Source organism: Diabrotica undecimpunctata, chromosome 7 (genome assembly GCF_040954645.1).
Source record: "Diabrotica undecimpunctata isolate CICGRU chromosome 7, icDiaUnde3, whole genome shotgun sequence".
Lineage (NCBI taxonomy): Eukaryota > Metazoa > Arthropoda > Insecta > Coleoptera > Chrysomelidae > Diabrotica > Diabrotica undecimpunctata.
The window spans coordinates 25,767,425-25,784,719 of NC_092809.1; the positions used below are offsets into that span (position 1 = coordinate 25,767,425).

The 17,295-nt window shown below is 30.3% G+C and overlaps 2 protein-coding genes across 2 annotated transcripts in view; one reads left to right on the forward strand and one right to left on the reverse strand.

Annotated features, from left to right (window-relative positions):
- The window catches only part of LOC140445091 (hippocampus abundant transcript 1 protein), an 86,711-nt gene extending 77,780 nt beyond the window's left edge, over window positions 1-8,931 (reverse strand). The window contains exon 1 of the mRNA XM_072536906.1: window positions 8,706-8,931. Coding sequence (XP_072393007.1) covers window positions 8,706-8,816 — 111 coding nt within the window. The 5' untranslated portion in view covers window positions 8,817-8,931. The remainder of the gene's footprint in view (window positions 1-8,705) is intronic.
- A 789-nt stretch (window positions 8,932-9,720) lies between these two features.
- The window catches only part of coro (protein coronin), a 52,622-nt gene continuing 45,047 nt past the window's right edge, over window positions 9,721-17,295 (forward strand). The window contains exons 1-2 of the mRNA XM_072536909.1: window positions 9,721-9,879; window positions 10,637-10,834. Of these exons, the coding sequence (XP_072393010.1) occupies window positions 10,637-10,834 (198 nt within the window). The 5' untranslated portion in view covers window positions 9,721-9,879. The remainder of the gene's footprint in view (window positions 9,880-10,636; window positions 10,835-17,295) is intronic.

A 17,295-nucleotide genomic window follows, 5' to 3' on the forward strand; every position in this document is an offset into this window, starting at 1 on the left:
TTGTAGCGCCATTAGAAGAAGAAGAAGAACCTCAAGACCACTAAGTGTTAACGATAAATGAGCATGAATCATCGGATACTTTGATAGATCCAATATATGCAAACATGCCTGGGACAATAAGAACAGAGTACAGTGGAAAGATACAGAAAGAAAGTCATGAAAGAAACAGACAGCAACAAAGAATAAAATCAAAGAAGCAGCCCTCTTCTAACTAATTGAAGAAACCTGTATAGCAAACTCATCAGCAGAATGTAGTAGTTTAGTTTAATAGATCAGAGTCACATCATCTACAATTGACTACATAAGCACAGAAAAATCAGAATTTAATATCAACCATAGGGTACAACTGTCAAATTGGTTTACAGATCAAATCTATTATTTTCTTATTTATAATTTTTTTTTGAAAATGATTTCCGGAATGAAAATCGAAATGTCAAAAACAAATGTAAAATGTAATTTGAATGTAAATCATGAAGAAAAACTAAGAAACATTCATGACACTTTCCTCTTACATTCTCTCTTACATCTCTATACATTCTGATAGTTTACTCTCAATATCGACCTCAAATAGTTTATAATACATTATTTTAAACTGTGAATTATGTATACTCGATGTTATTAACCTTTTCAATATCCTCGATATTCAAAATGTCACCTTGTTTTATTCATAATAGAGCCTACATAATTAGTTAAATGAGGTAAGGTTAAGTTTTTAAAAACATACAAGGTATTTCATTAAAAATAAAGATGTTGGTCTATACTACACTTGCGTGAATCAACCTGTACATTTACATTTGTTTAAAAAGAGCACATTTAAATTTAAAAGTTGATGAGTCCCAGTGTTTTTACAATATTTTAAAATAAGGACATAAATATTTTTATTCCATACGTGGTTTCCACACTGTATAATTTCAAAATTTTAGCCGGCACTATTTATAATTGACCCTAGATGATATATGTAGGTAGTTAAGGAGCTTTTAACAATATACAGGGTGTTTCATTAAAAATAAAGATCATAGACTATGCTAGACTGGCGTGAATCACCCTGTACATTTAAATTTATGTTTAAAAAGCGCACATTTATATTTAAAAGTTCACAGGTCTCAGCGTTTTTTATAATTTTTTAAAATAATGAGACAAACAATTTTATTCTACAACTGGTTTCTACACTGTATAGTATAATTCTATACTAACTGTCGTATTTAAACTGACAAAAGGCGATTACTTTGCGCCATCTCTGTGTAAGGCTGTCTAAGTATCCGTTATTAAACGTTCCTAAGAAATTACTTGTGTTCACTAGAAGTATTCGCATTATAAACTTTGACTAAATATGATAGAAAAAGGATTTTACAAAATCGGAGTTAATAAAAATAGTGATTTTAAGATATCCTGGACAATTCAATATAATCTTCTCTACTCTAATTTTTTTTGATTAAATTATATTTATTAAAGAAACATACATTGTCTTGCTATTGTCAAATTACATTCTTGCCGATTTTATGCATCAATCTGAGAAGACTGGAAATTAATCCGCATTGACTTTATTTTTAAAGTTTTTTATTTATTTATGGTTCATTACTCTGATAAACAAATTATAAACACTGTAGTAAAAATATTATTATTTTATTAAAAAAGATATGAAATGCTAAACGCATACTCATCCATGGATTCCTGTTGAATACGCTTGATTTCTCTCTTTAGTTTTTGTGTATCAACGATAATTTTATTTGCAAGGTTTTTAGTCCTGTATCAGTTCAGTCGCAGTTTTCTTTTTTCGGTTATCATACCTACTTTATGTTTGAAACATTTCGGTACATGCACTTTAATAGAACTTTTATTATAAACAGTTAAAGATGTAGCCAAGTAGAATAATTACCATTATAATTTTCCACAATGGATGTACTTAAATTTTTTGTTTAAAATTTGATAACGTGTCTGTCGCAACAACATGAATAATTTAGGTATTACTGTTATCAGCTTAAATTAAACATATATACGTGTATATATACATATATATACTTCAATGCAACCAGTCATTGTAAGTATTTCCGAAAAGCTGTTATCAAGTATTTTTCTTCACTGTATTTATTAGCATTGCAATAAGGTCACAACCAATCATTGTTAATATATTTTGTATAGACGATAATGTTATGTTTACAATTACAGTCAATTATTCTGAATTAAAAAATAATACATAATTGTTTAAAATACCTATAGTAAAATAAATATATAAAATCAACATGATATTAAAATGATTCATAACATTTTATACACTATTTTATGACGTTCCTTAGAAAAAGATGGAAAATGGAGATGGAAAGGGGTATAATTTGAGAACAACGGATACAGCTGTGGTAACTAACTACATCATTTGCAATAAAGAATAATGAAAAAAATGTCCACATCAGAAGTAAGAAATTAACTACATAGGAAATAAAACGATAAATTGGAGGCACTAAAAAAACAAATGAACAGAATATATATATATATATATATATATATATATATATATATATATATACAATGTGAGTGAGATTAAAATCTCACTGAAATGAGGATATCGGCCAAGGAGAAATAAAAAATGAAAAAACTATTTCAATCTTTTAATAGAAAACGTTTCGTGCAGTATTTCTGCACTTCTTCAGTTCTAATGATTGCAAAGTCATATATAGACGTCAAACAATGTCAAATGCATATGTTGAGGTGTTACAAAATACATTTAATGAATACAATAAAAGTTACAGTTAAGAAAACACATGCAGAGTTATTTAAAATTTATACAAACATTAAAAAGTCACAAAAATGTGACAATATGTTAACAAGAACAGTATAATATAATACAATAATTATATTCTATCGCTGATGTACAATTATAGAAACATGAAGCCAGGAGAAAAAGTAACTTGTTTTAATTGAGCTTAGTGAAACATTTAAAAAAAAAAGATTTATTGAAAAAAGCATGGAAAGTTAACTTTATTGTTAGAGACCCAAGTAATTAAAAAAAAGCGCCTATTTTTTAACAGATAGGGATCTACTACTCCGAAGGGCAAAACAAAAAGTAATATGGCTTGGGAAAGTCTTTGTGTGAAAAATCAACTAGATGACAAATATATGTTTACAGGACAGAATAGAAAAGTCAATTTATTAATAAATCTAATTAAAAAGAAGGTTGCATATAAAAAGTAACGATGACCATTGTTGGGGAACCTAGAATTAGTGAATATTAATGAAATATAATGTGATAAGAATTTGTTTAACTCACCACGTGGTTCCTTTTGGAAAGGATTTTACATAGAATATGATGTATAAATATATATATATATATATATATATATATACATATATATATATATATATATATATATATATATATATATATATATATATATATAAACAATAGGATTATCACAGCTGTGTAAATCATATGAATGTCGAAAAGGGTTTATTGGGCTAGCAGCTGGATATTAAAAGACAAAGTGTACTCTTATCAACAATTTCGTTATATTTCGTCGTTAGATTTCTCTAACATCTTCACACGAAAGCTACAATAGTGTTACAAAATGGTGAAATTGTATAATTTACAAAATAAGATAAAAACTTGTGTAAGGTTGCGGCAAAAAACAAAAATGGACAAAAATCCTGTATAAAACTTCCTTGAAATTATACACCACCCAGAAATCTAAGTGTATATATATATCTCTCTCTCTCCAATGGCGCTACAGCCCAAATCGGGCCTTGGCCTTCTCCAAACTATGCCTCAAACCTTGTCGGTCCCGCGCCGATCCTCTCCAGGTTCTCACGTCTAGCAAATTTTGCGCGTCCGCTGTCACTTCATCCTCCCATCTTTTCCGTGGCCTTCCTTGTGGTCTTGCGCCCTGCATTTTACTATCTAGGGCTCTTTTCGGCAATCTTTCTGTCTCCATTCTTACTACATGACCAGCCCAGCGAAGTCTCTGAAGTTTAACGAATTCTGAGATCGGTGTCTCTTTGAACAGTTGGTAGAGTTCAAGTGTATATCTACTTGTGGCAATTTAAAAATTATTTATTTAATTAACAAACATTTAAGGACAAACAATTATTAAAATATACATATTAGGACGAACACATTATGAAGTTTTGAAGTTCTATTGTCCAACTTTCACAGCCATACAGTAAGACAGAAAAAACGTAACATCTCATCATTCGGATTCTAAGCTGTAGACTAAGGTCTGATCTTGTAAATAATGTTTTCATGCTCATGAATGTTTTCCTTGCTTGTTCGATTCTTGATAGGATAGAAAACGTAGGCGTAGAAAACATAGGACTCGTGGTTACACAGATAAATAAATATATGCCGACATCTTCAAGGAATTCAACAAAACAAATTAGAGATACAACATGAAATCTTAGAAACAGTGGCAGAATTCTGTTATTGGGGTCACTGGTGATGGTTTGGCAAAAACAATATGTCCAAAAATAAGAAAGTGAATATGCATAACTTATCGCTGCTAATTTGGTATAAACCCTCAACTTAAAAAACGAGAAATACGTCAAGAGTGATAAAAGAGTAAAGTTTATAAAACGATATAGATAATTTTTAATTTTCAATTGCTTTAATGAATTAATTAATCATTAATTATAATGAATATTGGAAATATCATCATATGGATGGCGTACACCCAGTGCTCGCTTACAGATAAAACAACACGGGTAATTACAACACAAGAGGAGAAATAGCTAAGAATATTTGAAAGAAATGTACTGAGGACCATATATTTCAGAGTTAATGGTAGTCTATATAGAAGGTGATATAATTTTGAACTCTATAGACTTTTTGGAGATGCAGATATTGTTAAAACCATCAAAACAAACTACCTGAGACAGTGTGCGAATGGTTGGAAGTGGCCCTGCTTTGGAAGCTGTAAAGGTTACATGGATAGAAGATGTACAATACGACAATGGTCTGCAGTACGATCAGTTATAATAAAGGCTTCTAAAACGAGAAAAAGAGGAACCTGCTATGTTAAATAAGGAAGGCATAACCTAAGCTCAGATATCTGAGTGAATGAAGCAGGTACTTGAAAGAGACAGGGTAGAATGGAAGTATGTTTTGATGCGGGCAAGGCTCATGAAGAGCTGCAATAATTCTCATAATTCTTAAAACCACAAAATCAAAGTTTTAGTGTGTAAGTAAGAAAATACTTGAATAAATGAATATAAGTAACACTTTGAATTTGGCCCTTAAAGGCTATTTGTTGCAAAAATGGAAATTAAAAATTATCTCTATATTCAGTAGCTGTTTAGAATAAATACTAGTAGATTATCTATATGTATAACCTTGCCTTAAATTTATGGATATTTATTAATTTTACTCCTTAAACATTATCAAAAGACCAATTATGGGGAAGTGACATGAAAGAAATTAATGATCCAATTTTTTGTCAAGAATAATTATCTTATTAAAAGTTTTATATTGATGATGCAGTCATTCGTTTAAAAGGCAGGATAAGAAAAACTCTTATGTTAATATCTAGCTTTCGAAAAAAATTATTTACTTCTACAGGATATGCTACAATAAGTTTAAAATTATTTTTGCAGCAAATAAGTACAATGAAATTAGGATGAAAAACATTGTATAAAATAAACAATAAAAATTATATGATGTTAATCCATAAAATTTTCAATATTGTTACAAAACATTAAAATTAAAATTCTTTGTTCATTAAAAAATTATACTGTTTTAATTTCATTTAAGTTAAGAAAGTATACAGTAAAATAATTTGCATATATTTCAATAAATGTCAGAAAGACATTCCTCTGTGTTTAGTGTTGACAACTAGTTTTTCTATCCTTAAATGTATGTGCTTTGTAAATCACAGAAGTATAGAGTAGGTAATTTGCCAAATGTTCAGACTAGCACTGTTGCCAAATGTAAAAATTTGAATTTAAAATCAGGAATTATTAACACACTTATGTTCATTTATTTCAACAGCAAACACATATTATTTGGATCTCGTCTCACAACAACTAAAGGCAGAGAACTAGTAAGCCTAATAAATGAAAACAACTACCACCCTTTGTCAACAGGCTCTCCTACATACTGGCCAACGGATCCAAACAAAACACCTGATTTGCTGGATCTACTAATCACTCAGGGCATCTCTCCTTGTTACATGAAGGTCATGCCGAACTATGATCTCTCATCTGACCACTCCCCAATTATAGCACCCATCAGCAGCTTTATAGTCTACAAAACAGCCACACCAAGGCTACACACCGGGAGAACTAATTGGGAAAATACCGCAGCATTAACAGCTTTAAACAACACTCTTATAGAGGCCATACAAAATGATACACCTGCGAACAATACAGGTAGCAAAGCCCAATACATCCCAGCTGAAATTAAATGTTGGTAGCTCAAAAAAGGAAAGTTAGGACCAAATGGCACCAAAACCATGCGCCAGCAGACAAGACTATATTAAACAGGCTAAGCAATAAACTAAAATCCAAACTTAAAGAGGCACAAGAAATGTCATTTACAAACTACATAACAAATCTAAACTGGTACGATAACTCAATATGGAAACCAATCAAATCAAAATCTAGAACATCTAATGGTACACACAATGGTACACTGATATCACACAAAACAGACCTCAGAAATAATAAAAATACAAATAAATTTCAATGAGATCGGGATACTGAGACATAAAAACAAATTAAATGGAAATGAATTTCTAAGAAATTGATAAATAATTATGAATAAATAAACATCAATGTCTTAATAAAAAACTGAAATTAATAACTAAGCAACATCTATAATTTATATTCTGTCTTACAAAAACTAATATGTATTTTACTTTAATAATATTAAATTTCCTGACTTTAAATTCAAATTTTCACATTTGGTGCCCTACAGTGAACAGTCATTAAAGAAAAACTAGTTATCAACAAACTTGAAATATAATAAACACAAAAGAGTATCTTTATACCATTGATTGAATTTTATGTAAATTATTTTACTTTCTCAACTTAAATGAAATTAAAATATAATGATTGTTTTATGAACTAATAATTTTAATTTTAATATTTTGTGTCAATATTGAAACTTATGGATTAACCTCACTTTTGAAGTTTTTATTGCTTATTTTATACAATGTTTTTCATTTTAATTTCAATGTATTTGCTATAAAATTATTTTTAAACTTATTGTAGCATATTCTGAAGAAGTAAATACATTTTGTAATCCCCTTAATTGTATTAAATGCATTTAAAATAATATTATTTAAGCCAAAATCATATTTCAAAATTAATAGTCAGTACATATCAAAATATAAATATCACATTACTTTATCCAGTTATCCACATTTACAGGAACATATTTCTGAAATTAACAAGAGTGCTTATAGAATCTACAGATAAGAATTAAAATAAAAAAGTTGAATATCTTATCTGTACAATCAGATAATTTCTATGAGAATAACTATCGTACTGATGCTGATATAAGATATCAGTACAAAGCATGTGATGGAATCCAAAATTTATGTTAAAAGAAGAAAGTGCAGACCCAGCAAAAGATGGATAGACTAGAGACTAGATCATAGACATAGGGAGAGAAAATGAAAAACATCAACAAAAAAAAAATTCTCAAGACTAATAATAAGCTGCATTTCAGATACCAATACAGTTCTCAAAAGTTTTTCTTTTGCTTTCACTATAGAATAGTATTTATTAAAACATATTGAAAGATTAAAAAATTTGTTATGTTGTCATAAAAATATTACAAGCTGATTATGGAGAGTGAAATAATGAACAAACTTTATATTGTAGAAGAGATTATAACTGAAAACAAACAAAACTAGTTACTAGAAATACACTAAATAAATAACAATAGCTAGTATTGTATAGTATTAATATGCAAAGTATACTAAAACTTACAGAAATGTGAATAGCTAAATTTCAATCAATAAACAATAAGAAAAAAAGATGAAATTGAAAACAATTACTATTTTTTAGCCCTCTATTTATCACTTTACTCATGCAGTGCTCTGCTTGTGACATGTTTGAATATGGTTTATTTAATTATAAATTAAATTTCAATTTCATTCACAAAAACTTTATTAGACTCTACTATTTCAACCTTATGAAGTAGAACTGCTTACTTTATATAATATGTTAACAATTTATAAGTTTATACCAGTTTATACAAATAGGTGTGTAATGGCGAGACCAAATGATAATTACTTACAAACTTTACAAAATACTTTAATGTAACTGAAAAAGTGTTAAACATTTTTAGAAAACAACAAATGGAAGTAGTAATGTTAACTATTTTTATACCAATCACACCTATATATCCAAACACTACTACAATTCTATGGACAAAAAATAAGTTGTTTGGATTTCAAACAACAAAGAAGTATTACATATAAGTATGTGATTATAAAACAAATGTAAATTTTGTAGTTTTAATTTTGTTGCAAACTGTAGTTAACTTTCAAATGGATAATCAAGGTAAACACAAGAAAAGAAATATATCATAAATTTTTATGCATGGTAAATTACGCCAACTTTATCTATGGTAAAACCCATTGAGTAAAACTTGTAATTCCTGGAAAATAGTACCTCAAAAATGCGTTATATCGTAAAAAGGTAATATCGTATATTTTTTGTTAAAATATACATGCCTTATTCTGATATAAAACTATAAAAGAATGATTACTTACCGTCACAACCGCATCCTTCGCAATTGATTTTCTAGATCTAATGATCATTCCAACCATTCTCTTCGACGACTTCGCCTTCATCTTCTCCCCTTCTTCTACGTTACTGTCCATCTAAAACTTCTTTAAAAACACTGTAAAATCAACATTTTTTTCTTAATATTATTTTATCGAACCATCATCACCTCAGAAGCCCACTTAACAATTTGACACTTTGACTTGACTTGATTGACGTAACGATATGCAAACATCGAAAGACGTATGACGTTTGACATATATTGTTCACAAATTAAGTAAGAGATGGCACATTTTTAAATTACAAACATTTTTTCGATATATTTGATTACTATGACAATCATAATATCGTCATTACTAACTTAATAATAGTTGTATTTACATTTACGGAATCTCGCCAAAATATTTTAATTTAATAAAATTAAATATAAATACTTTGATTTAATTTTACATATCCCGATATCATTTTCTCTTATTTATTTCTTTACTACAATGAAATTCTGATATAATAAATTTAAATTCTTTAATATTGCTTTTTTATGTATAAGTTTAAAAAGTTTCTTAAACCAGCGAACCTGCAAGAATTTGTTTAAAAAAGACGTTCAATTTAAATAATCTCTTAACAAATTAATTAATATGTTCCAATGGTGGAGTTTATTTTATGACTTGGTCCACTGTCGTTATGCAGCCAGTTACAAAGTATCACTTATTATTTTCGAACAAATGCACCTAGGGAGAGCAACGGAAGAGTTATTATTCTAATCTTTATTAAACAGATAAATAAAACATATTCTAAAAATTATATACAGGTAATTTGTTTATAACCATAAAACCACAGAATAATAAACAATTATTATTTATAAATACTTGTTATTCATTCTGTCATAAGACGTCAGTTAGTTTTTTGTTTTAATGTTATCGCTTAAAATTGACTAAAAATGAAGCTCTCCTGTAGTATTAGATTCCATGGGATGTGGAGCCACTTTCGCTTTTGACGTTTTAAAAATTTCGCATAACCAAATATGGGGATTTCTTGAAACTAATGTGAACTAGATATGAAGTGTCTGTTAAAAATATTCTTTTTTTAATTTCGGAATAAAATTTAAATGTAATTAATCGTTTTAAACGTATATTTATAGGATATTAATTATAAAAACCCAAGGTACGTAAAATTTTAAGAATCAAAACATAAATTTCATAGGTTATGTTTAATAAATTAATTTATTCTTATAAGATTAAACTCAGATTATTAAGTTTATTGTACTATCTATTAATGCACCTCTCAGTTAATTACACAAATTGGATACATCTTACTTAATTTTCTTTTAATATCCATTCCAAATATAGTAATTTGCAAAAGGAGAAGTCACAAATTTTAAAACCTTCAAACATAAAACTTCTGAACTGCAGAATAAATAACACTTAGTATCCTGTTTTTTGGAATAAGGTATTCCATAATTTTCAGAAGTAGTAGTTTTAATTAAGAATATTTTGCTGAGTGAATCTAATGCCTTTATATTCTGTTTATGAATTATTCTTCTGCCTATGAATTACATACTGAAGTTGAAACTGGTTGTAATAAGCTTTCTTACAGAAGCTTTTCTATGTTTATCAGTTTTAAACTGCCCTCAATGCATTGAACATTTTTTATGTGATTATTTCATCCTTTTTTAACTTACATATAATAAACCTAAAGATGAAATCTTATGGCTTTTGGCTTTACTAGATATATAGTAAGTGACCTTAAGAAACTTAACATTATGTGCTACCTTAATAAAATTCTAACCTAATTAAAATGGTGTAGTATTTACCACACTTAGATATTATTCCCAGGTTAACAGTTATTTTGTTACATATATTACATACACATTATATTGTGTCATAGAAATAATTCCTATAACATTTTTCTTATATTTTAGATGTCTTTCCGTGTGGTGCGCAGTTCCAAATTCCGCCATGTCTATGGTCAAGCTTTAAAAAGGGAACAATGCTATGATAATATTCGTGTTTCTAAGAGTTCATGGGATTCAACTTTTTGTGCTGTGAACCCTAAATTTTTGGCTATAATTGTAGAAAGTGCTGGTGGAGGTGCCTTCATTGTTTTACCCCACAATAAGGTATTTATATTTCAATTGAATGTATTATTTTTTGTAAATATAACGAAAAAGGGCTTATTTGCACTCACTTAGATAAACTGCACAGAGATTTTGTAAAATTGGTTTTAAATTTTTGTTTGTTTCTTATTCATAACACTTATCTTATATAAACTTAAATGTCAGTATAAAATTTATGGCATGATTAATATATCACAAAACAAGAAAATTATGACTTGACTTGACAAGCAGATTCAACTCTTTTAGCAGATAATTCTGTTTGTAGATATTTGATTATACAGTAAAACTTGATGGTAAAGTGCAGATAAAGTCATTACAAAGTTAAGTAACTACATATTATTACACAAAAAAACGATTTCCATTTAGATTATTTTTTATTTCTAATTTATTTCTGTTACTGTACAGTATACAGCACTGTTTACATTCAGATTTGTCTATTTTCTATTAAAGCTAAAACTTTTTCTATTAAAGTTTTATTCTCTTTAAATTATTAATTAAAATGGTAAAAATGGAGCAGATATTTTAGTAATTGTTCAATACTTCATCTTTGTAGATATTTATTTAATCACACTCCCATTAACTGTTATTCAAACTAGTAAGGTGCTGTTTTGTCTTTTGCTCTGTCTTTATGTCATATTTATGTAGTTTTGAATTTTGCGGTTGATTTTTAAAGTGAATAATAAATAAAATCAAAATAAACTTTGTTTAAAGTAAAATTGTGACTTATTTCCAATAAAAATAATAAATTGCATTATGATGCTACAAGAAAATAGCTTCAGAATAATATTAAGAAAAGTGGCTAAGGGATATTTGTCATTTTCATTAAATTTGAACCATTTTTAAGCTTATCATGTAGTAAAGATCTCATTATCAGTAAATTTTGTGTTGTATTTGCAGTATCTCATTTCTCCAGGTATTTCAACAATATGTGGAACCACTTCAGAGATTTAGGAAATATCTATGCTTGTTATTTTAGTAATTTCTTTGAACTGTTTTAAGAAGTTTGGTGCATTGTTCCATTAACTCCAACTGAGAATTTGTTGAATTATTTAAAGATTCATAATCTGTTATGTACAAGCAGCTCCCTTTCCAATTCCAGCAAATGCTAACATCTTGTACTAGTTAGTGCTCTGGTAAGTTAAGTTCTTGACGAATTTATTTCAACTTTTGTTGTCCTATACCATAGTGGTTAAAGTTGGTAACAATTCGTCTCGCAGCAGCTATCATCTGTGTTATTTCTATTTGAGACTTTAGCGATTCTTTGATAGTTCATTACAATGAATGCATAAAACACTTTCTAGTTATCATATTTTTGTATTATACACCTTTTATGATATTGGTCCCACTATGATGGACAAGTAAATGGATCGTGCTTTGCTTTGAGGAATATTCCATTTTTCTGCAATAGCATTGATCTCTTTTGCCATATTGATATCAGTATGTGAGCCAGTAAAGACTTTATCGCTAAAACATTATGTTCAAGAATATACTCTGGAGATATCCAGTCCTCAGTGAAACTCTCTGAAAAGCTCTCGTTATTGTGCCCACATCTTTTGCCAAAATGCACATGTCTTTTGCTGAATATTTGGCACTGCAGCCAAGAGCATAACCAAATATTCAGTATCCAGTATTCAGCCAAATCACTATTGATGGCATCTCTAGTATACAGGCTCTTTTGTTTTCTGTGATTGTGGTATGTTTTCTGACTTCTTTTAACACCCCTATGGTTATTATTAATTTCAATACCTAATTGTTTATTTATTAATTTATTCCATGAAAGTATAAATATGCTAAATATACAATTAAAGATCTGAGTGAAGGCTATGTGGGTCAAACTAAAAAAAAATATAATACAAACACTAGTATAATTACTTTGACACAAATTCAACATAATTTTTGCCTCGTTTTGGTTTTTGCTAAAGTATACAATGCAGGTATCATCGGCATACATTTGTAGTGTACCTTAATGCAGTTCATAATATCCAACCCAGCATTGATACCGTGAGGAGAAGTCTTGTAGAACATGACTTACATATTAGAAGACCAGCTACAGATCCAGCATTAACTGCAAACCACTGCAGAACTAGATTGCAATTTACCAGAGCACACGTAAACTGGAATAATGATGACTGGGAAAACGTTCTGTTTACAGATGAATCCAGAGTTTGCCTCTATAGTTCCGATCGATATTTAAGAGTAAGACGACGACCAAATAAGTGTTATGCACAGTACATCATACATAGAACGATTCTATTTAATGGAGGGTCTATAATGGTTTGGGGAGGAATTTCTTTAACAGCACGGACAGATCTTGTTCCTTTATGTGGAAGGTACATAACTGATATTTTATCTGAGCATGTTGTACCTTTCGCTCCTTATATTAGTAAAATTTTTTTATAATAATGCAAGAACTCACGTTGCACGAACTGTAAGTGAATATTTATAACAGGTAACTCTTCGGACTTTAAATTGGCCACCGCATAGTCTAGATCTTAACCCGATCAAACATTTGCGGGACATAATTGGCAGAAGACTACGACAGCGATTGCCACCTCCTAGAACCTTACAAGAGGTAAAAACACTAGCTCTTGAGATTTGGAATGATATTGATCAAGACCAAATAGCAAACCTCATTTCGAGTAGGTCTCGTTGATGTGAAGCCGTCATTAGAAGTAGAGGCGGAAACACATGTTACTGACACGTATTATATTGATTTATTTTTGTGACTTTAATGATATTATAACCTGTACCTCTTACGTTATGCTGATAAAAACGTTTTGTATTATAAAAGTACATATCTCATTTATTATCGAACATAAGCGAATGAATCAAAGAACAGAAAACAAAATGTTAAGAAAGCCTAAGGCTACAGTTGAGTTTTAATTTCAATATTTTATAAATGCTAGAATATTCCACAGGGTGTTCCGAACTTTAAGAAAAAACACTTGATGATTGTATGATTGTTACACCCGGTTACACTACAATGACATTTACCTTTCTAGCAACAATATTATTACAGCGATATTCTTAAAGAATAAAACTATACTAAGTATATTAAAAAAATCACTCAAATCAGACAACAGGTTTAGGAAATTCGAGACATCAAATATGTCCCATATTTAAGGTGGTGCGTTATTTAACACAGGATGCTGAGAAGATCGGTGTTGCCAACTGGAAAATCCAAGCAAGAGACAGAACAGAATGGCGAAGAAAGCTTGAGAAGGTCGAGGATCTTCTTTAAAGGCTATATCACCATGATGATGATCTTTCAAATGTTCAGTAAATGGTGTTACCAAAATCCCATCAGGTGGAACCTAATGATTTTTACCTGTAAATGTAGATGTTTCATACAGAGAAAGAAGAACATTGGACTAAATGTAAAGAAGCTATGCACACAGCGGCTGAAACTGTATTAAAACCTATCAAGACCAAAAAACACGAAGATTGGTTCGATGAAGAGTGCAGACATATCAACCAACAAAAAAACGAAGCATATAAGAGACTCCAGCAGCGCAGAACGAGATTAACTCTGGAAGATTATGAAAATCTTAGAAGAGAAGAAAAGAGAATGTTTAGAAGAAAAAAGAAAGAACAATACGAACACGCTCTAAACGAAATTGTTAACCGCCATAATGGAAAAGACTCACGAAAATTCTACCAACAGATAAACAGCTGCAGAAAAGGATTCAAACCCAGAATAATAGCCTGTAAAGATAGGGACGGTTCTATAATTAGTAACAAAGAACAGATACTAAACAGATGGGCGGACCATTTTGAAGAACTGCTTAGCGGCAACCACGAAGATGGCGAGATTGAGGATCCCATGTTTCAAATGAATGAAGATGATCGGCAACCACCCCCCACCGTAGAAGAAATTAGAGAAGCCATCGCAACACTGAAAAATAATAAAGCTCCCGGTTCGGATAATCTCCCTGCCGAACTTTTTAAAAATGGCAGCGACCCCCTCATGAAACACATGCATAAACTGATAACTGCAATCTGGCAACAGAAAGAAACACCCACAGACTGGAAGTTAGGTGTACTGTGTCCTATACACAAAAAGGGAGACATGATGGTGTGTGATAATTATAGAGGCATCACTCTACTCAATATGGCATATAAAGTGTTGTCCAACGTATTGTACAAAAGACTCCTCCCCTACGCCGAACAAATAGTGGGAGGATATCAGTGCGGTTTCCGTCCTAATAAATCAACAACGGACCAGATATTTACAGTGAGGCAGATCCTTGAAAAAACCCTAGAGTTCGGCGTCGACACCCACCACATATTTGTTGACTTCAAAGCCGCATACGACTCCGTTAATAGAAATAAACTTCTACTTGCTATGGTAGAATTTCGCATTCCATTTGATCTTGTCCGGTTAGCTGAACTTACACTCACAGTTGCAGAGAGCATGGTAAAAATCCAAAAAGATCTCTCAAGACCCTTCCATTGCAAAAATGGACTAAGACAGGGTGATGGACTATCGTGTCTCTTATTTAACCTGGCATTAGAAAAAATAATTCGAGACATCATAGGTAGATCCACAGAATCTCTGACTGAAGCATTTCGGTCGTTAAGAGCATCTGCACACAGAATGGGACTAAATATAAATGTTCAAAAGACCAAATATATGTGTTGCACTAGGTCAAGCAACCCGACACCTACACGAATAATAATTGATGACCTAGAACTGGAAGGTGTTGCCACCTTCATATACTTAGGGTCGCTGCTAACCAAAGATAACAACGTCAGTAAAGAAATAAAAAGAAGAATAGTGCTCGCCAATAAGTGTTACTATGGCTTAAGAAGACAGATGGCCTCAAAAATGCCTAGAAAAATTAAACTGACTGTATACAAAACACTAATAAGACCAGTGCTAACATATGGTTCAGAAACTTGGACACTAACACAGAATGACCAAGAATTGCTCAAACGTTTTGAGCGAAAAATACTAAGACGAATATATGGAGGCATAAAAGAACAAGGTTTGTGGCGCAGGTGTTACAATTTTGAGTTGTATAGAAGATTTGGAGAACCTGACGTTGTAAAATTCATTAAGGTAGCACGCCTCAGATGGATAGGTCATGTAATCAGACGAGAGGAAGATGCCATAGTCAGAAAAGTTTTTGACCGAAGAGGGCCGATCGGACAACGAAGAAGAGGAAGACCGAGACTTAGGTACCAAGACAACCTAGAAAATGATTTGAAGTCTATCGGAATTAGAGCATGGAGAAGAGTTGCCAGAGACAGGGGCGAATGGAGGATTGTTCTGAGGAAGGCTTTGGCTCATAAAGAGCTGTAACGCCACTGATGATACAGAGAAAGAATGTCGACAAAACAATCCCTTTCAATATTGTCGCTGGTCTGCTAATTCAAAGTGAAAATAGATAATTTCGCTCACTTCTCCATAAAAGACGCTTATTGTACCTTTATGTCTTATTATTCGATCTATACCAATTCGGGTTATTATAGATTCGATCTTTGGGATATTTTTTTTTCAAAATAAAATTTCTAGATAAGACTATGCAACATACTGATAATTGATTGGATTTTGATAATTGCTATTTCTTTTTTTTTACATAATATATCTGTATATTATTCTACAATATATAAGACATGCATTTAAGATTGTTGTCGACACACATTCTAATATTAGTTATTCCTAAAGATATATTTTACAATGTCAAAAAGCGCAGGATAAGTATGTTTCTGATTTGCGTGTAATAGTTAATATAGTATCGGCATTTTGTAGATAGTTAAATAATTCAAAATTTAATTATTTTAACTTCGCGTATGTAAAACATAATTACAATGCAAGTTAACCACAAGTGTTTATTGACTTCCGAATAATTAATATTAGATAATTGTCCAAAAATAAACAATAATCAATTTACGACTTTCATTTATAACCGCAATACCATGTTATTTTGAGCGGAAAATGGATTGATAAGTCTTATCAGGTAAGTATAATGTTTCTGTGATAAGATAGTTGACGAGTCCCATAAAAAATTTTGGTCAATGACAATTAAAAACGAAATAGTCAATTGTTCGATATTAAACTTTATCTACCAGTACTTACTGCCGAAAAAATTTTTATTTGTTATGCATTGTTTTATTTTAAATTATCTAATTTCATTAGATGGAATTGTTGAAATTGTATATACGATACGAGTTACATACGATATCAATATTATATAAATAGTCTCTAGGTATGTATAGGTATTGTTCTTTTTATCATCCATCCAGGACCGACAGCCTGACGTGGTTTCCGATTATGGTGATTAATTAAATTAAAAATTGATAAATTTCTGAAAAAATTACAAAGAACAAATAAATAAAAAATAAACAACACCTTCTTTTTAATTGCCTTCTTTTAATGGCTTGATTTTCTTCTTTATTTAAGCTGACTTTCTTTTTTACCCCCTTCTTCTTATGATGCCCTATCCAATTAGTGGATTTTG